We start from the raw sequence: 21,813 nt of genomic DNA, 5'->3' as shown, positions 1-21,813 counted from the left end.
GATTTCACACCAATCAAACCCAGCAGGTGATTTCAGTGATTAGCACCTGTTCTTTGGTTGAAGCTAATCAGTGAAAATACCCTGAGATAGGTCCAGACCCCCCCCCCCCCAAAAAATGTCAAATGTAATCAAGACCACAATGGGTGATGCTAAAAGAGCTTTAAACCATCATTATTGTCGTCGCTGATTTGTTTCATTGGGATAGTTTTATCCCTCTTTCAGCTTGTATAGGTTTAAGAAAAAATGAAAGAAAAGTTTCTTTTCACTCAGATGAACAATAACTCCAGATTTGATGTTTACATTCCGTATGAATGCTGGCTGATATACCAGATCAGATCATGAACATTCTTTTAAAGGACGAGAACCAATTTCATGAATGGAAAAACACAGCTAGAGTACCACATTTCCCAAGGAGTAAAAGGTAACATCTTTTCTTTTTGGAATACTGTTTGAGGAGTGCTTTAACATTTTTGAAAAATATGTCTAATTATACGTCAACTGTGGGCGACTGAAAATGGACACTTGTCTTATGTGCATGGAGCATATTCATTGCCAGGTACTTTTTGAAGGAAACTGTGACTCTCCTGGAGCTCTTTGGAAAATGCTGATTTATATTCGGTATGATGGCTCGCTTCCTGTCGTTACACAGCTGGTCGGGCTGTTAGTATGATAAGCTAGGCTATCGAAGCAACAACTGCAACCCTGAGCTGATTGAAACATGCACAGACAAATCAGTAGGCAATTGAGCTTTGACTCGCAGTGTATTAGTGCAGTTTTCCTGTTGGGTAAAACAACAACATCCTTGGCAATGACATTGACATATATACAGACAAATCAGTGTTGCAAGCATGGTGTACCGTTTCAGTATTTCAATTGGTTAAAACCGGGACAGGGACTGCTCAAAACCGGGACATATTAGGGTTTTAAAGGTATTTGTCGGGACTTGGGACACAAAGCTTGAGAATGGGACAGTCCTAGTCAAAACGACACAGAAGGTCATCCTTCTTTAATGGAGTTAATGTATTAACTCAGGTTCGGGAGCAGGACTACACCCAAGCCACACCTCCAATCACCTGACAAGCCTACTTATACTGAGCCATCCCACTCCACACAGTTTGTCTCAGTTCTTCAACGACCCACCCTCCCTTCCCTTCCTCTCATCCACTCAACCTCCTTCCTCATCCATCTCTTTTGTCTAATTCTAGGCACAGTCTGGGACGTGATCAGCTTGGGCACAATTACGCTTGAGACGGAACCCCCATCCTGAGTCTCGCTCTGCCTGCAGTCCGTCCAACCTTCCAGATCAGCCAACTGACAACATCCTCCTCCATCATAATCATTACCTTAGCATATCTTCATCTGTTGCAAATTCATACGATCTATCATTAAATATCTAAAACATATTTGGTTGTGGCATGGTCCTTGCTAGTGAAATATATCTTAATGAAGGAATGGGTTCAATCTATGCTTTTCACATTTTACACATCAGCGGCAACAAGGAGACAGCCTGTTGTAAATTCCAACAGGTGCAAATTCTCTGTAGCCCTGTGTGAAAGGACTTTAATGAAAGGTTCATTGTATTCATTGTTTATTCTCTAAAGGGACAGCACACAATTTGCACAAACAGCACGAGTGTTAGCTGGAGGCTCATTTGTTTTATCTGTTGTGTCTGGCAGGTCTAAAGCCGCTGAGACGCACACTGATATTGAAATGACTGAACTAATCTCAAAGCCAGCAGCTGAAACGTTTTCGACTGGTATATGTTTTTGTTTCATTCCTGCATCTTGGAATTCATTATTTTAAACAATTTCAAGCATGAAAATGTTCAACCATTGTAGAAGAAACTTGTTAATATGATTGATATGACTGGATAGTCAGCTGATTGACTGTTTGTTTCTTTTGACTGGTTCCGGACGCTCCGCTGACACCCACAAACGCTAAATGCAGGTTGATTGTGCGTTTGGCGAGTTAATTTTAAAGAGCAATACACTTCATGGCGGTAAATATTTTTCCCAACAGTCATGTTAAAACTACACTTAACTGCGTATGATGTACATTGCTGCAAACGCACACACACCGGAACGCCAACCACCGGCCGCACCTGTTTACTTGTTGTGCAACTGTGCAACGGAACACGGTTATGGACCGAGTCAGACTCTGGAACGCACGTTCAACTTTTCTCCGTCCACTTCCAACGTGTCTGCTTTTATCAACAATCAATAACTTAATAATCGTAACTTCAGCCAGCTGTAGTCTGTGAACTTCTCCACACAGATTGTCAAACAGCGCTGCGTTATAGCCAGCAGATATATTTTTATAATTTCTCAATTTCCTGATCTGATCAAATGATCCAAATTATCTGTGACTTAAATCTGTGATTATTTCACATAATACCTAAGTAACTCAAATAAATGTACTTAAACAAATGTGTATGTAAAACGAAAACACAATGTAAAGGAAAAGAGCAGCCATCATAGAAAGAGGGTGAAATGCACTGACAGGATGTGACCTCCCCTCTCCCAATCTCATTACACCCCTTTCCCTCAAAATCCCTCTCCTCCCCTGTTTCACTGTTGCGATAAAAAAAATCTTTACCACATTTAATTGGAGTTTCAGTAACTTAAGCATAATGATAATATTATTTATAAAATGGTCAGAAATAACAGGAAATGCACAGATTTCTGTCAAATAAGGTATCACAGACTCGTAGACTATACTGTTATACGCGGGTCGAACGTTTACTACAGCGCGTATAGTCACCCCCCAAAGGCCCATTCTGAACCAGGAAAAGCCCTGACTAGAGTACAAACAAATTGTGGTCACTGTCTGGTGCTGCTGTCCAGTAAAATTATATCAGACATGTTTTTTAAAAAGCGATTTGCCTAATATGCAAATATTCAAATCATTTTTGTCTCATCAAGTCACATGAGATCAAATGATGAGGTTCTGTATGCTGTTTATGTGACACATAAGAAGCAAGTTCAACAGCTGTGAGTCTGAAGTCTCACATGGGAACAAACAGAGGTCGGACAAAGATGGACACACTTCTTCTGCTCATCATTGCTTCATTAGGCGAGTATTTTAAAAATGATTTTATGTTTTTTTTTACATGTTGATATTCTTTTTACAGTACATTTGTGTAATTACCTGGGTACAATAATGGTGTACTTTAGTGACATTAAAGCTAAAGTACAAACTAATGGAAACTAAATATTAGAATCAGATTTATTTGCTGCTCACACACACACACACACACACACACACACACACACACACACACACACACACACACACACAAAATAAGAGAATCATGCAGTGGTGAGTAGTGCAAAAATATTGAAATTAACATGATAATAAAACGTGTAATTATGGTAGAGATGAGTTAATTTACATGAGGTAGAGAGTCTTTACAGTTTTTAGTGTGCATAGATTGATACGTTTAAATAATATGTACAATCACAGTGCGTGTTTGGTTTGAGGGTTATTTCACAGTGCTAGTTCTGACACTCTGCGGCGGTTTAGCGTCCATCAGATTGCCAGCCTAGGGGTATTGATGATTCATTTGAATAAGTCTATACATGGGGTCAATACAAGGGATTAAGACCCCTGCAATGTCATTACAGGACTGTGTGCTGTCTCATCCCATGTGAAACGCCAGTACTTTTTTTATTATGACCACAAGAACAATTCTGGAGCCGTTGACTACTGCAGAGCAAAACACACAGACCTGGCCGCCATAGACAGCGTAGAGAACATGAACACCCTGAAGAGCATGGCAGATCATGGGAGGATGTGGAACCTTTTATGGCCATCTGTAAGTTGTATTATTTCTCTTATTTCCATGCATTTGAACCAAAAAAATGTAGTGACTCTCAGATTTAAGTTATACCCGTAGTGCTGTAAAGCAAGTAGATGACTTGGTATTTTGAGGAACTTGTACTCAGGGGTGTGTCCAGACTTCTTTGACTGGGGTGGCCCAACTTGGGCACTGACTTTTGCAGGGGCGGCCTGAAGAGTGATGTGCGGTAGAAACACACACAAATTAATATCAAATATTCCTTCCCTTTCTAACTTCACCAATCACATCTATAACACAAGTTAATGGATACATTATCTTAATTTTTAATGACACAAAAAGAACATGCATGTTAAAGTCGGAATTTAGATTTGCATGCAAACTCCTGCACAGTCTAACTTGCAAAAATTCATTAATTAAATGCTATAACATTAATTAAAATACATTACCAGTTAGTTAATTGGAAACAAGACAGAGTGCATTACTTTCTCTAGCACCTGTCTCATTAAATAGATATTGATATGTAAAGAAAAATACTAGCAGCCTTTGGGAAAAAAACGGCCAAAAAGCCAATAAAAGTTTAGGAATTTTGGTGTGGTACCTAGGATGGCCAATCTTATTTCTAGGGGAGCCCATGCCACCCTTGGCCACCCATCTGGACATGGATGGGAGTTTTTAGAGTGTCAGACTTACAAGAATAATGAATATCAATGAGGATTGAAAATATATTATTGAGTTGCTTTTCAAGATAATTTAGGTGTTAAGTCTTTGAATATAACAATCAGATGTTGCTTTCAGCGAGCCTGGATAGGTCTGTACGACGACGTGGACAGCTGGAGGTGGTCACTTTCAGACCCAGATTTCTACGGACTCGGAGAGACCGAGTTCAGAAGGTGGGCTAATTTAAAACCAAACAGTGGAAAACTGTGCGCAGCCATGAATACGTATGGCAAATGGAATGATGAAAGCTGTTCAAAACAATTCAAGCCAGTCTGCAGTAATGTCACAGGTGAGGATAAAAGAAACGTATGAACACATCAGTTTGATTTATTTTTAACTTCTTATCGGCATTTTAACCATTTAAATCACATGGAATTCTAGACAACACCAGCAAGCAACTACAAAACATATTTAAACTGCCGATTTAATTACATGTTGTTAACTATGAAACACTAGAGTTTACCCTCAGCCTGACCATGAATTCAGGTTTATCTTACAGCACTTTCTCAGTCCGAAAATGGTGCAAAAAAGGTCCCCTCAAAGAGCTTGAATGAGCCTTTTTAAAGACTGGATCAATGCTCCGAGGGGCACTTCTCCACAGAGACTTACATTCTCGCTAGTTTGACATCCTCCCCTGGAAAGAAAGTTGAAAGTATTTCACAAACACTATAAAACCAGGACTGTTAAAGTCTTTGCTGCTTCTATCTGCTAATTTGACCTTTCAGCCTGTTTGAACCCAAAATCAGTGGTTGCTGCCAGAACTGGTATATTTCAACTGGCTGCCACAAATACATTAATGACAAACACATATAACTGCTAGTTAGTGCTAACATTTAACTAAAATATTATCCGACTTTGACTGGGGCTCAGACTTGTTGAACAGTCTTTCAGTAAGGGTGGGCGGTTAGCATTATCAACAGTTGATATTTACATGAACAAATCTCCGAAAGGCTCCAACAGCCCAAACAAAGCCCAGAGGTTATTAGTTAGTTCAGTATCTGTTGTTCAGTAAGCTGAAGTGACAACTAGCAGATACTATAGACGCATCCACCTGCCACTCAAAGAGGCCACGCCCCTAATTATTCATACTTTAAAGCCTTATCATAATTTGAACAGGTAAGATGTATAAGCCTGTACAGTTGTTATGAATAGATAATGAATGAGCTATAGAGCCCATCACTGTTTGTTTTTTTAACCAGGCTGTAAACATATTGTTGATTGACTCACTGCAGGAGACAGCTTCAAGTGGACACAAGAGGAACTGTTGTTTTTGACACATTGGTGTTGGCTTTATTTATTTTCTAGTCCAGGCCGTAGCTGGATCTTGTGTTTTAGAAATTGTTTGGTTAAGTATTTTAATTCATAAAAAACAAAAACCTTGCATGTTCACAGATTTGTAGACATGTTTCTGTATTTCTATAACATTTATTTAACTGATTATGTCTTTAAAAAATGTTTAAATCATTCACCAGGAGTGGATTAATAATGGCATAAGTACTGCCACAGAATCAGTATTGCTCATCAGCTCTACATTTTGATATCTCACTGGTCTTTTTTCAGGGACTAATGTGACATTTGTCCTCATCTCCACCTCGCTGACATGGACTGATGCCCAGGGCTACTGCAGAGAATTCTACACCGACCTGGCCAGTGTGAGAAACATGGAAGAGAACCAGAAGATAAAGCGTCTGATACCTTTTCTACAGAGTGCCTGGCTCGGCCTTTCCAGAGAGTCCTGGAAGTGGTCGGACGGGAGTGACTTAACATTTCCTTACTGGAACTGGGGAGAACCTAATAGGTTTTTGTCAGAGGAGTCTTGTGTTGCAGCAAACTTTAAAGCAGGCGGGAGATGGGAGGACTGGCCCTGTCACTGGGAGAGATCATACATCTGTTACACTTCGGGTGAGTGATGTCTAATGATTCAGATGGCTTCAGATTGGGTTCCGATTAAGCTGGTGTTAATCATTTGAATTTAATTGTTTCACTATGGCTTGTTGACTGAGTGCATGAAATATATAAGAGAGGATATAACTTTACCATTGAAACCAATGAAATTACAGGATTAGGTGATTATGTGTTTTTTTTTAACAGGGATAACACAACAAGTGTTCAGACTGAGTGTGCAGAAGAAGAACCCCTCTCTGGATCTAAACGACTCTGCTACCTTGGACGACATCTTAGAGCAGGTAAAACATGGATGACCTTTCTGATTTTATGCAAAAACAACCAAATGACTCTCAAAAGCAAATTTAAAATGAAAATCAAATTTGAATTTGTCCCCTGAAGATAAATTCAAATGACAAGCAGCACAGGAAACAGCCTGGAGAGCTAGGAAACAAACAGAGGGATTTGAAATGATGAATACAGCAAAACAAAAACATGGAGTTAAATCATTCTTTAGAGGTTGTTTTTTTGAATACACTACAATTATTTTATGAATGACACAACTAGAGAATTGTTTAGGAAGTGTAACTAAAGACACGGCAGGCTGTGTTGTTTGATGGTCGGTTAGAAAGTTTATTTTAGATGCTTTTTGGTGTTATATTTGTTGAAATTCTATTCATAGTGACAACCATCAGTAGGTCAAATACTCTAGAAAAACAAAAACAAAATAACACTGAATCTGCAGCTGTCACAGGCTTGTAATAATGCTTTACCCATCTACTCCTCAGATGGTCACATATCCTGAGTCACAGGAGTTGTATGTGATTGACCAGACTGTCTTAACTTCATGTTGATAGCTGATGACAGTATTAGTAGCAAACATTTTGCTCCTTCAGAACATATCCTAAAACCACTAAAATAATGATTTACCTGATTCCTTAACATAATTATTGTTAATAAATGACTCATCTAAATAATTCAGGTTAACCTGCACAAAAACAACAAACAGATCCAATTCCATATTATTATTTTTTACCATATGTGAGTAAAAACACACACACACACACACACACACACACACACACACACACACACACACACACATATATGTAACTCTGACACCTAGCGTTTAAAATAGGTACTGCAGTCCCAGTTCAAAACACTGAAGAGAGCTTTCCCCCATCGACCCCTCCTCCCTAGAGTCGAGGCGCGCACTGGTTACCATGTCACAGACACTGAAGCTTCAGTGTTTAGCCAGCTCTGCATTGGTTTGTAAACCTTTCTGTCTTCTAACCTTTCTCCATTTTTCAAAACCTTTGGACCTTTTAAAAATTAAAAATTAAAGTTTTTCTTTCAAATGCTCAAACTTAACTTGTGCCTGCCATGTTTCTGTATATTTTAGTCAATTTTGCAATTTTTTGCTTAATTTCCAAAGCAGATCTAAACAGCAAAAGCCAACATTTGGCAGAAGGCTTAGTGCCACAGTGTGCATAAAAAATACTGATACTGTGTAGCATAATTGATTTGCAGAAAAAATAGAAATAAAGAAAAGTACTCAACAGGTCGACACCCTCTAAGGAAAAAACACTTTGTAGGCCTGAACCTACACAGTCAAGCATAATGCTGCTTAAATAGAGCTTCCACATAATGATAAGGTAAGTAATGAAGAATCTAAAATTATAACAGTGCATCTCTGAATATTGTTTATGTTGTTGGTGGGCTTTTTTTTGTATCCCAGGTCAAACAGAAGCTGAAGGACAAGGGGCTGCCTGAAAACATACAATTGAGCTGGAGGAAGCAGCCTGATGGGAATGTCTTCCAAAAGGACAAGATGGAAAAGGAGAAGACCAACGAGAAGGAGGATGAGCCTCTATGTAAGGGTACTTTGTTTTCTTGAAGGAAAAAAGTCCTCCTCGCATTATGGTTTGGAAAAAAGCTCCAGTAATGACTTGATAACTTGACACTGCATTGCTGAATTTTATTTAAATCAGAAAAGGGAATATGAATTATTCTGGCTTTGTTTTGTATTTCCATAAACTTGATTTAATTGTATCTGCTTTGGTTGTGGAAACTGTAACAGGCATTGTTCACTTTTTTCTGACATTTTATTGATTCAATATTTTGTGCTGAGTTAAGACTGAATGATATTATATACTATAAGATTAGTTGACATAAATCAAGATACTATATAATGCTTTAATTTAAGATAAGACTTGGGGTATTACAAAAAAATACCATTTAGAGATTTGCTTTCATGATGTGAAAAATGTAGAAAATCCATATAATTAGAAAAAAGGATTTTAAATTATTTTAAGCATAGTTAAGACATTTTATCCAACATGTGTGTATAGTAATAGCACCAGCCTTCCTCTTTCTGATTCAGAAGAGCTTTGATGTCTTTATAAAGTGTATGAAATAAATAATAATAAAGTCCAATGAAGTCTTGTCATTGTTAAATTAATAAAGTCTCAAAGCTGAAAATAGGGCTGCTCATAAATTGGAAATATCCACAACAGCAGTGAAGTTGTTTTGTTATGTGAATGTCTGAAACACTGGTTGCTCTTGTGGCGTGATATGATGTAAAGCGGCTACACCCTCCAGCTTGCCTGTTTGAAATTTCCAAACCTTTACCTGCTGTGTTCACACAACAGCTCACCCTGACTTCATGAGGATATGTTTACTAGGGAGCTGGCAGACAAAAGTCAGGGTACAGCCATGGTGAAAAATGTGTCTTTGTTTGTACAAGCAGCTCACTACTAAATAGTTTGGTGACATGTTAAGCAGTTTTGCATCATTTGAATGGTGAAAACACCATTTATCTTCTTCATCAAGGCCTTCCAGCAGCCTGTTGACGACCCTGTGTGAATCCTTCTCAAGACTCATAACAAGTTGCACCAATCACCTGTACTCAATATGGGTCTGCAACTACTTGCTGTTATCTGACCTTTAATGTGAAAACGCTATTGATTGAAATGTAATTTTTTTTGTTATTCACGGACCTGCATGATGCACCATTATTATATTTTGAAGATCTTGTATTTGCATCTTGTTCTGTGTTCACTGGACAGGACAATAAATCAAAAATATTTAAATCTGGAGCTTCAGTAAAGGCAGACGCCCTGCTAATCACCCTAGGAATAAAATTAGCATTTGAAATGGGTGCATAAGTTTAATAGAGATTTTGCTTAGGAAGAGCTCTTTTTATACAACAGTTGTGAAGAAATGTAATGGTTAGCTCCTTAGAATTCAGAAGCAATGCCAAGACTTGAAAAAGTGTTGTTTGTTTTTTAGGTCAAATTTAATGAGATACAAGGCCTTAAAAATACAAACAGAAGATATCTGAGATATGAAGATGATACATGTTGAATTTTCTTGCAGCTCTGATGATTAACAGAGGTCAATTCTAATCACTATTTTATAGAAACAATCACAGCATGTTCAGCCTCTTAACAGACTGTAAAACTGATATTTTTCCGTCAGCACATGCTTTCACAGACAGTCACAATAGAAGCAGATCAAATAAGCCACATGAGACCTTTAATGTACGGGAAACCCATTTTCAAATGATTGCTCACAAGCGACAAGACTGCCCTTTGTACAGGGCTACAGAGGGGAGAGGAGGTGACAATGGATAATAACTTGATGTATGATCCCTCAGCACTGAGATTTAAATGTCTTATCTAAATTCATACACAATGACGGTGTCCCCATCCATGTCACGTTTATCATTTAGGTTTCAGCGCCCAGCAGGTAATGGACAAAAGAGAATCAATAAGTAAGAAAATCTTACTGAAAGAACCACGAGGCGATGGCAACAAGCACTGATGAATGCACTCCATTCCCATGCACACTGTATTGACTTTGCAGAAGATGGTCATAGGTCTTATTGAAAGGGTTTATGAAGCGTTTTATTCGGTGATTTGCATTGGGTTGTGGTCAAACAACAAGAAAACAAATCGAGTAGAAAGGAAAATATTCTTTTACTTTTGCAAAGCTGTATTTTTTCAATCAGGTAGCCTAATTTGGAAGATAGAAAATTTACTAATGCACATTTCAATAAATGACTCAATAGAGGGACCATGAGTGCAGCAACGTAACTGGAACGACAAACAAACAGAAAATGATAACATTGACGTTCAGTGATCCATGGCCGTAATAACACCCTTTTTTGGCCATGGGCAAAATAACTTGCTTGGCACCTCTAACACCCCCCTAATCACCACCTCCCTTGTTCTCCTCTTTTATTGTGTGCCATACGTCATTGCTGGTAATGCTGTATACGAAGTTTGGAACAAATTTGGAATATGTGCCATGTCACCAAGACACAACCTCAAATAAGGGAAGTCAAAATTTGAATTTGATCCTTATCTTGGTAGTGGACATTTTGTTGTAGTTGAGAACATCTAAATATTTCCTATAAAAAATATATAATTTCACTTGCAGTTTTATTATTCTTTTGAATCGGATGACCATTAAGAGACGTTTTAAGATTAAGAGACAGATTAAGACATTGTTAAGCACTGAGTGGTTTGCAGGGTGCTTCTCCAGTATTACATTTAACGGTGAAGAAGGGGTTACACCTTCTCAACTTGGTAATAAACCTTTATCTAGTTTGCTTAACAGCCTGCTACATCAACCTAACGTATATTTGCAGCTAGTATATTGCTTAACCTACAAGCATTCTTTGAGGGACTAATGTCTGGCAACTTCTTTCTATCAAGCTAGCTTTGTTCCTACACCTGTCATTTTAAGCACAGGGCAGTAGATTTGGTTTGATGAACAAATAACATTACCTAAATAGATCAATCAGTTTCAACGCCTTCAATTACCATTACCTGTATCACTGAGATCCTACATACTGTACATCAGTTTTCCCAGCAGCTTTAAGATAGCTTACCTATAACAAACAAAATTATGTTATACAGAGCAATTCCCCTTCAAAGCTAGCCTGCTTTATTTTAACAATTAACATTTTTGGGGATAAATGAAAACTTTAGAATATCTACAGACCTGGGAATAAAAACGTCGTCACTGAGAAACTAAGTGATAAAATACAGTATGGATAAGACATCTTATTTTAAAGATGGAAAACATTCTCATACTGTCCTTAGTGGGGCCCATCAAGATAATAGGTTGTATGTGATGAGGCCATGGTCATTTTTATATGCCCAAATCAACAACAGGTCCTCAATGGTGTAAATTTGACAACTTAATTCAATGTTTTTTTTTTAAGTAAGTAATAATGATAGAAAAAGATATCTACGTTTCTATCTTTAATCCCAACATGAACACACTGTGTGGACCTAGGCAGTGTAGTGTTAATAACATTGTTTCTTGAAAGACCCTCTTCCATTTTGTTCTAGATCACCATGTTGTGTTACAAAAGAGATGAGCTGGAGATATACATACAAATCAAGAGCTGACAAAAGCCATGTCACAATGGTTTTGTTTCCATAAAATGAATACGAGCAGAATATAAGTGAACATAATACCACTGTTAAAATTCAATGAGTAACCTTTGATAATTGTGTTGCATGTAAATCACACAAGCCTCTTTTAGAAATGGACGAGCGTGAAACCGTTTTAGTTGAATAAATCTTAGAGATTCTTAGAGAAACACATTTGTTGTTTGTGAAGCAACAAGCTGTTCATTGTGTCTGTGACAAATTCCAGTCATGGATGTCGTGTTGCATCAAATACATGATTACATTTACAGTGTGTTTTTTCATTAGTGTGTATTTGTGTGCGCCTGTCATTGAACAACAACATAACCTGAAGTGTGACAGTCGAGTATGTTCCTGATTCCACGATGGCGTGCAATCACATCAAAGGAATTTTCCACGCCGCGTGATGGAAGTCGCGCAAAAATAAGTGTATGAGGATGTCCTCACTCGCTCCTCTCCCTTGAAACTGATGGGACTTGTATGTGTTGGGATTTCAGCAGCTACTTCAGTTGTACATGCATCTGCACTTGGCTGTGCTATATGCATTTGTACTCCCGCACCAAAAGCAAACATACTTGTGGCTTGGGGGAATAGTTGTCCATCATGTCCTTTAATGTACGTGATGGGCATGGGACGGCAAGATGTGTCCTTTTACTGCCTGACCTGGTCACACAACAAACACACTGAAATACATGTGACACTGTTTGAAGTGCAACGAATGCACCGACACAGACTGACCCCTGCACACGCACACAAGTGTACAGTAGTGTAGTTCACAAGGTTCAGCACCAGCATCGCTAACTCTGGAACAAACACTGCAGTGACGTTACTTTACTCTCGTGTGTGTTTCAAAGATAACTTATTTGTGCAATCAGAAAACTATCAAGAGCCATAAATGCAGAGAGAAATATCTTGCCTGAAGCAAGTCTTAATAGACTACATTTTTCTTTGTAAGAAAGTGATTTAATACATGTCCCATTGCTGTGCCTTTTTTTCCCAACCATGTTTAACTATAATTGGAGCTTACATGTGCATGAGAACACCCACCACTTTTGTAACTCATGGCAGCACAACAGTAGGTTCAGTGATGTTATTCAGTAGGGCATGTGTTTTGGTCTCCCTTTAACATTTCTCTCACTTTTTTCCCTGTCGTTCCTTTGTTTGACCTCGCTGCCAGGCTTGCCTTTCCTCTCTTTCTCAACCCTGTTTCCCCCTTAACCCCTTCTCTCTTTTTCCTTCCCCCCTGTCTCCTCTCGCCTGCGGCAATGTCCTTCCACTCCACGCCTCGCTCGAGTCCTGGCTTTGTGCAGTCGTTGTGTTACGCAGGCTGGTTGGAAAACGCAATTTAATTAGCAAGTCAGGCGATAAATTACCCCCCGCAATTATAAGACAGCCCCTCTTTTCTGTTTACGCCTATAGGGAGATCTCGCTAAACAAACCACTGTGCAGACGCGACACTTCACTGATGAGTGCACACGAGTTTGAACGTGGCCGTGCTCCCCTCAAAAATGATGTAAATACAGTTGTGAGTGGCCCTCTCAAAAGAGCCAAGCTCCATTTCCTCCTGTCTTCATAACAGACGAGCTTTATCTCCTGTTACAGGGCTCTAGCTTTGGCAGAGGACCAGGAAGCACCAGGGAGAGAACACAGAGTCGACTTCAATAAGCCCACACACACAAATGCAAAAAAGATGCGTTCGCGGGCTAACACGTGCAACAGACATGGTTTGCCAAAGAAGTCCAAGGACCCAGCTGGTCTGTCCTTGGTTTTTCACTTCCTGCTGATCAGAGAGGACTTTCGGAGGTGAGCAGTCCTTCACAGGCTTTTTTTTTTTTCATTCATCAAATATTTCCTTTGAGGATGACTGTTTCTTTTTTAAATCCTTCTTTTAAAGTGAATTAGTAATGACGATGACTCATGTTGTAAGCACTCTTCTTTTTTTGCACCATGTAGCAGCACATCATATTATTTCCTCTGAATATGTGTTTCTTGAATTCTGTATTAACACTCATGTAGACCCCAAAGTAATACAGTGGAAGTCTGGTGGTTCTCTGTGTAGAAGTGTCCAACAAATAAATGATCGCGATACTGAAGTGTGAATGGATTCTTGTAAAGATGAACCAACAGAGAATGTTCACCTATCTGCAGCTACCCTTAGCTATCCAGGGTTTTACCGTCAACTGTTTTGCTAAAACTAAGCAGAAAGATGCTCTTGCTAAGTAGCACTTCTCAGCACTAAAAGGAAGTCTGACACAATTAGCTACCAGGGGAACAAAGTGGAGTAAGAGCTGGAAGACCAAAAGATTGCTATAGACCAAAAGCAGAGCTAAAATAAGAATGAATATCAGAATGAATATTGGATTCCCGTGTTCCAAAATGTTGCTCTGTAATCACTTGTTGTGTAAATGCAATGATCAACTGCTACCAAAAAATGTTGATGTCAACTTACAAGGTGACCAGGACTTAACGTTGGGTTCAACACTCATATTCCCCATAATAGCTGACAAAAATCAGTTATCCTCCCAATGAATGCAAGTATGTTGCCACTCAGGATATAATAAAACTCTTAGAGTATCAGACTGGAAAAGAAGGTTCTGTATCCCAAAGAAAAAATCCAGGCTTGAAACCATACATAGCCAAACATAGCTATATTTAACAATGTCAGGAAGGTTCGACAAAAGAGCTCAAATCGACCCCACCTGCTTTTGACAAACCATAAAAACATTGAAAGGTAAGCCTAAAAATGAACATCATTTTCTTTGTTATAATGCAGTGATTGTTGACTAGGAAATGGAAAGTTGACATTAGAAGATTGTGTTGTTGGACATTATGCCTTTGAAAGAAACATTGTGATGACTTCAGAACAGATGATCTGTGCTGGGAAAATTTCATGGGAATGTCGGTTACAAAGCCTCAGGAATCTGTTTCATCTTTCCAGAAATAGTGATAAAAAGCAATGCTTAACGAGAGGTTACATCAGGTCACAGATTGCTGTTTGAACAGTAGCAAGAATGGAGGGGGCCCTCTTAAGTTAATAACAATTGTCTGTGTTGGATAAAGGCCTCAAGGCTCCAGATCTCTTTCCTCATCTTTGGTAAGCGGCAGTTTAAAACATCTCTCATGGAAAAGCCTTTTCTTTACATGACAAGATTTGCTAACCATTATTTTGACTATAGAGGGCTGTTATGTCCAGTACCACCAAGAATTTGCAGGTTTTTCTGTCGCTCTAAGAATATCGTGTCAGCCTTATCACTGAACAATTAATGAGCTGAAGATACAAAGTCCAGACACACCTGATGGCGGTTCTATGAAAGCATTAAGCCACTAAAAAGACCAGCCTTTGTTTAACCAACGGGGAGAGCTGAGTGTAGCGGAGGGCAACTGGAAAAATGAGGCAGCCTTTGCAAAATAAGTCTGGGTAATCCATCAGATGCCAGGCCTCATTATGGCTGTGAGTACAGCATGAAAGAGAGCCCTTTATCTGGGCTTCCTGTTCTTATTAGTAGCACTCAAGCAAAGGGTAGAAGCAGCCCCTCCTTCATCCTACACCTCTGTTCTGGGGGGCCATTGCTGACACAGAGAAGCACAGTCGTTCTCTGGCCTGCATTCCCTGGCCAGGTCTCTGGGCAGGCCTGCCAAGTTGTGAGGACAAGTGTGTGTGTATGTGTGTGTTTTCTTTGAGTTTAAAGATGGTATATGGTCACAAACTTTCTCAGGAGGTGCTCAAGTGACTACACTGTTGCAGCACATTCTCAAAAATTATCAAAAAAACTACAAGACATGGGTCTTCAAAAACGTTGTCAGGCAATACTAAAATTATCGTAGTGGATTTTCAAACTTGGAGTGAACAATTTTACCAATGTGGTTTTCAATGAGTGAATTTTTCAATGTTCAATTGTAGTCTTAAGTATACAGAGTTCAAGATCTGGAGGTGACACAAGCCATGCCTCTTTATTTAAGTTCCTGGGCTATTCAACATATCCGCATTGTGGCCATTTCACTCATAACTCATAACTACAATCGGCCATATTTTCAGATATACAACAAATTCACTTGCCATAGGGAAAAACAGCTAATCTAGAAAACCTAACATTAGCAATCAACCAATTCCTAGGTTACGTAAATATTAACAGTCAGCTAGCTAGTCATTTTTGTGAACCAAAAATGTCCTTGTATTTTTCTTGTGCAATTCATAAGGACAGTCGAACGTCACTTTCGGCTCGCCCAACTTTTCCATCAACCGCCATTCATTCAGATGGAATTATTTCACCCAGAAAGGGGCGTGGCCGGCATCGTTTGGGCAAAGTACCTGGATGGGTTGCTCTCATGAATACATCTAACAGTTGTTTGCTATGAAGTGCTAAAATGCTAACATTAACTGTTGTCATAAGTACGTATCAAATACGTTATTTTGCCTTGAAATATACACCCGTGTCCCTCTGGGTTTTCACTATCCACTATCTTTCCAGTTGCTGATAAATGGAGAAGCATTGACATTTTCACAGTTTCAGCTTCCCACACGGAGGAAAATGGCCGATGTGGGAGTATGGTGAATATTGCTGAGTATGACAATATGAAGAGAAACGAGCCAATTCAGAATGATAAGCAGCAGCACACTGTGTGCAAATTACATCGACTTCATCACATGCTTTTGGCCTCTTGAGGATGTTCTTCCAAATTATTGCTTTTTTGTGTTTACTTATAAAATATTCACTAATAAAGTAGGACCACATCTTACGAAGGCAACATTAGAGATTAGAACCAAATAAAAACCAAACCATTACTGCTAAATCCAATATTCCATTAAAACTCATGCTCATAGAAGGACTGCATTCTGTAGATGTTAAAACTGATGCAATACCTGATGAGACCAGCAGAGGACAGTAGCTGACAGTAGTGACAGCACGTTACTGTCAGAGCTGTCCAGATGAAGGGCAGCACGGTCTGTAGGACATCAAGGAGTCCTGAAGTATGACAGGTGGAGCGAATAATGTCCTTAAAAGGAAGGAGAACAAATGGCACAAAGACAGCAAATTAGTCCTATCTCGAAAGATGAGGGGCTTCAATTATCACAGCCAGAGACGAGCCGACAGTGCGTGAGGGGAGCCGGATTGAACTTTTCAAAGAAGTGGTGGCACAGCGTGAGGGTCATTAAAAAAGAGGGGCTGCCACTTGACAGAATGAAAGGTGGCAAATACGACCGGACTTGTGCACTTTGGACACCGAGGGTTCTTTAAGGGCAAACAGAAAGACGGAAAGACAGATGCCTCAGTGTGTATGTACAAGCATAGCAGTCAGTATTTTGACATCCCTCATCTGCCTCCCATTTTACGCTCCCCCCCCCCCCCCCTCTCTCTCCACATGCTCTTAGATTGCTCTCTAATCAAAGTGGTGGCCTGGAGAGAAAGGTTTGGACGGATATGAACTGAAGATGCTGTGTTCTGATTATATGCAGCCTTCACCACAAACAATATGAGGGTGTATGTGTGTTTGGGTGCGATGTTTACATCCAGATTCTGTAAACACCTGTCATGCGTGCATGCTCATCAATATGGTCCCATCATCTGCATGTCAAAGGTTACTAAACAAGCTCACGGCTGAGCAAGCAGTGGGATCAAACATGGGAGAGCAGAAGGCAAATCAGTTGACTTTTCCCCCAGATGGGATGACTACTGACAGCAGCTCACTGCCTGAGTACAAACACACACACACAAAACAACCCCACAGTGCTCGCACTCACGCAAACATTCCTGACTATGTAGTCCTTCACCATGCATGCGACTAATTAGGGACTGATGAGGAAGTCCACTTCATCCAGGGGGTAAACAATGAAGCAGGCAGCAGAGGATATTGCCAGCCAACAGAAATGGAGTCACAGAATGGTACAACAGATAACATCTCTGCCAGCACCCCAAAACCCCACTGGAGCCTTTTTCCTCCCTGCCTTTTCTTCAGGTGCTGGCATAGATGAACATGAGGGGCCTAATTAAGGGTTGTTTCCTTTGAGAGTCAGCGCTAGTCTGGCTGTATTATTTGCCCCGTCCAATATGCAGCCAGGCTGCTGTTTTCCATTTCTTTTCTCTGCCTCAGGCCCTCATGCTTGCCCTACTTCATTCCACAAGGTGCTCTCAGCCTGCTGAAAGTGGACGGGCAAGCCTGGAGGACAGCCTCTTGCTTTATGTAAGACATTTGTAATATGTTGGCAGCCAGCCTTTTGGACTTTGCAAATAGATTTGATCAAGGTAGAATTATTGTATTAGCTCTTCAGAAGTTTATTATCAGTTCAGGGTCTTAAAATCTCTTGATACTCTGGTGACAAATGTCAACTTAATTGGTGACTTCGCTGTCAAAGCAAATGCCCTAGAGAGCTATATTGCCCCTAGCAAGTCAATGCACCCTCTAAATCAGTTCAAACGAACTAATTAAATAATATGATACACAACTGGAAAAAAGGCTTTGTTATCTGTGGGTGCGAAGCCCTCACAGCTCAGACAGTGATATCTGAGCAACCCTGAATTTATCCCTCCTATTCTCTCCACACTCGCCATTCTTCCAAACACAAAGCTAATATGCGACAGGCCTGACAGTCACTACTGCGTGAGAAGCCATTTACATAAGCTTGTGTATACGGCCATTGTGATGATAATAGGCGTGTGATCTCCTGTGTCAGCGAATGAGAAAAACATCTCATCCATTCAAATAGATATGTCAGCCAAAGCATTAGCCTCCCCTATAATTGGCCACAGAGGTCACCCTGGCAAAGGCGAGAAGCGACATTTAATGTGGCACAAGAATTTGTTGAGCTCATTCGCCCCACTCTATACCCGACAGCAAAAACTGCTTGTGTCCAGCTGAAATGTGACACCCGGCCTGCCCTGTGCTCGTCCCAGCCGCCCATCCGGGAGTTTGTGTTTTTATGTAAGATTCCTTGAATGGTTTCCATATTGCTCATGTCTGCTGTCCCTGTAGAAAGCAACTGTTTTTTTTTTCTCTAAATGACCCCAATGTTTGTACACTCATTGGTGAAAGATTATAAACTAACATCAAAACCCGACCTTGCAGGGATGACACTGACGTTAATCTAGATGGTTTGACTTTAGAATTTTTGTTCCGTACAGATATTTCTCATCACCAGGCACTCTAGAGACAGGAAGAATGACTCAAAATATGTCAATAAACAAACAACAGTGCTTGTGCATGTTGTCAGCTCTGGAACTTACTGCTCTTTTAACAGCAGCAGGTAACCACTTGGTGATTATAGGTAGCAAACATAAATCAACAGCTGAAACCAATATTTACTGGACTAAACTTTTCAGTTTTGTCCATATGCTTTAATAATAATAATAATACATTTTATTTATACGTGCTTTTCCAAACTCCAAGACACTGTACATTTAAAAAAAAATAAAAAACAGAAAGAACAGCACAGTAAGGACAGACTAACAGACAATAACAAGAACAATATATACATTATATTCAGGTAAGTAAGGTAAAATCCTTAATCCAGTAAAGGTTTAATAATTTTTACATTCCAGCCGACACAAGCGCCATAAGGTTTGTGTGAAGAACATATTAGTGCACAACTGATATTTCTTGTTTTTATAAAAAAGATTGTTGGTAAATCTATCCGCTTCACTTGTTTCACAATGTCAGAGTTATCCTCCATAAACGAAGATGCATCATCAATCAGTTATCTGATGTCTTGTATCTCAGCACTTTTGGGCTAAGATTGGATTTTTAGTGTTGGTTTCAGGGACTCTAAAACCCCTTTTACACAAGTACTATAATTTTTGTTGTGTGAAAACTTTGCCACATCCTGCCCTTAACATTTTCCCCGGTTGCCCTTTCACGCATGTGTTTACAACATATCCAAGATGGATGACACTATGATGACAGTTTTTGCCTTTAATGCTAGGTGTAATTAGACTTATTAACAGAAAATAGTATGAGGCAGCTTCATCACGTACACAAAGTTCCTACTGGTCATCTGGTCCAGGTAAAGTCAGGTACTTTCTGCCGTTTGTGTTCAAACATGACGCTCACCCCGACAAATTTGGCCTTTCCAAGAGTGCAGTGCATATGTGAATGGGGCTCAAGACTTTGCCACTGTAACAATTTCCACTAATAACATGTTTACTTCCCTTTTTTACACACATATTTTGTACACATATTTTATTTAACCATGATACACCTTGATACAATCAGCAGTATTTTCTTTTTACAGAATGTTAGACACAAAGAGTGCAGAATCAGATAATAGAAGTACAGCCATATCTACAGTGGCTGCCAAAATTGACACAATAGAAAGTTCTTTCATTTTGAGACATGTTTATTTTGAAAAATCTTTGGTTACCTAGGTTACAGAAGAATTAGTTTAATATTGTGGCAAACACTCCTCCAGCAGCTACTTTGATAAAATACAACAGAGGACCAACTGATATATCTGTTCATAGCGCAACAACAGAAATTCACATTGCAAAAATAAAGAAGCCAGTCAATATAATTGCCACTGCAATCGCATTTCACACTGTGCACAGCGCGGCTTGTGTTCAACACAGAAGCAAAGCATAATACCAGTAACAGGAAATGTTTGCCATGCTGAGAGGATGGAGGTGTGCAGCCTGTTGCCTGCAGCTCTACTTTGACTTGAATGTTTTAAATGTAAAGCAGTGGCAGCAGGAAATGTTTACTTCGCATTAGTTGTAACTCCATACTCTGATATAGTCGCAGGAGAGTTTACAGTAAACAGAGAAGCTGGTATCAATACAAATAAAGTACAAAAACACTTACACTGCAAGAAAATGACCAATAGAGAATAGAATTAAACCCTGTGTTTCAATTAATCACTATTGTAAGGATTATAATATCAAATGCATCTGTAAGGCCCAAAACACAGATCAACTCAAAATCAAAACAAGGAATCAAATGAACAAACATTGACACATGCATGCCTAGCAAGTTGGCAAAACAAGTAACACAAATAGGTATACAATAGTTAGACACCCCCACACACAAATATTGATTCAGGACGTTTTCTGGAGTTTTGTGCAAGTATAAATGTGACTGATTCCATGTTACCGACCCTGTACGTCTTGTTGTAACCCCAGACACCAACACAACCTTCAAATTTCAACGTTCACTACTAAGTGAGTTATCCTGTTTTTTTTGTTACCTGGGGATTTCTGAGGCTCAGAGACTCTCAGTGATGCCACAATTGTCTCTGTTGGAGCACCCTGTGGACACTTACCTGCTGGCTCATAGAGTTTTAGCTTGGACCAGACTTAACATCTTCTCACTCCACGCTGGTTGTTGGCTCCACCTGAGTGCTCACCTGGATTTGGAACCTGTGTTCCTCTATGGTAGTGTTGCCCATATTGTTGCATGAGTGTGTTTGTGCCACCACCTTGCCACACTCATTTATCTCCCAGTTTGGCTCACCCAACCCAAGCCTCCAGTCCTGTGCAGAGACTCAATCTGCTCTTAGCCAGAGGACTGACCTGCCTGTTTAAGTAAAGGACATTAACCAACAATCCATTTTTCTTGTTTGCTTCATTTGGGTCAGAAACCCCTTTACATAGTGTTAATGTGAATTTTATATGAATCATGTTACTCATTCCAAAATGAAAACACAAGGATTTCAGTGTTAAGATGAAGTTAAATGAGGTATTTACATCCATTGCTTTAGTAAAATGACAGACACTTGTGTTGAATAAGGCTATGGTAAATAAATAATGCATTCAATTTATTTAATTCCATAACAGCGAAAAAGTACAGCCTAAAGTGATTAAAGTAAAAATGATATGAAAAATTAGAAAAATCTATTTTCTGCAGAACTCACATCACATTTTGCAGACAAATACAAATAAATAATTCAAGTACACAATTCAATATTATAAACATGTGCAACACACTGAAAAACAACAATGACTCTTTTCCTACAGTATTTGCTCGTCAGTTGGATGGTGCATG

At 39.4% G+C, this 21,813-nt stretch overlaps 1 protein-coding gene across 1 annotated transcript; it reads left to right on the top strand.

The window, feature by feature from the left end:
- Positions 1–3,588: 3,588 nt before the first annotated feature.
- LOC136179727 (macrophage mannose receptor 1-like) lies at positions 3,589–8,794 on the top strand. The gene is made up of 5 exons (XM_065957303.1): positions 3,589–3,814; positions 4,595–4,805; positions 6,077–6,418; positions 6,608–6,702; positions 8,139–8,794. The coding sequence occupies exons 1-5, from the start codon at positions 3,755–3,757 to the stop codon at positions 8,295–8,297; spliced, it is 867 nt and encodes a 288-aa protein (XP_065813375.1). The 5' UTR covers positions 3,589–3,754; the 3' UTR covers positions 8,298–8,794.
- The last annotated feature ends 13,019 nt before the right edge of the window (positions 8,795–21,813 follow it).

Source organism: Labrus bergylta, chromosome 7, assembly GCF_963930695.1.
Source record: "Labrus bergylta chromosome 7, fLabBer1.1, whole genome shotgun sequence".
NCBI lineage: Eukaryota > Metazoa > Chordata > Actinopteri > Labriformes > Labridae > Labrus > Labrus bergylta.
The sequence above is the reverse complement of the archived record's forward strand: the minus strand, read 5'-3'. Positions and strand labels throughout refer to the sequence as shown.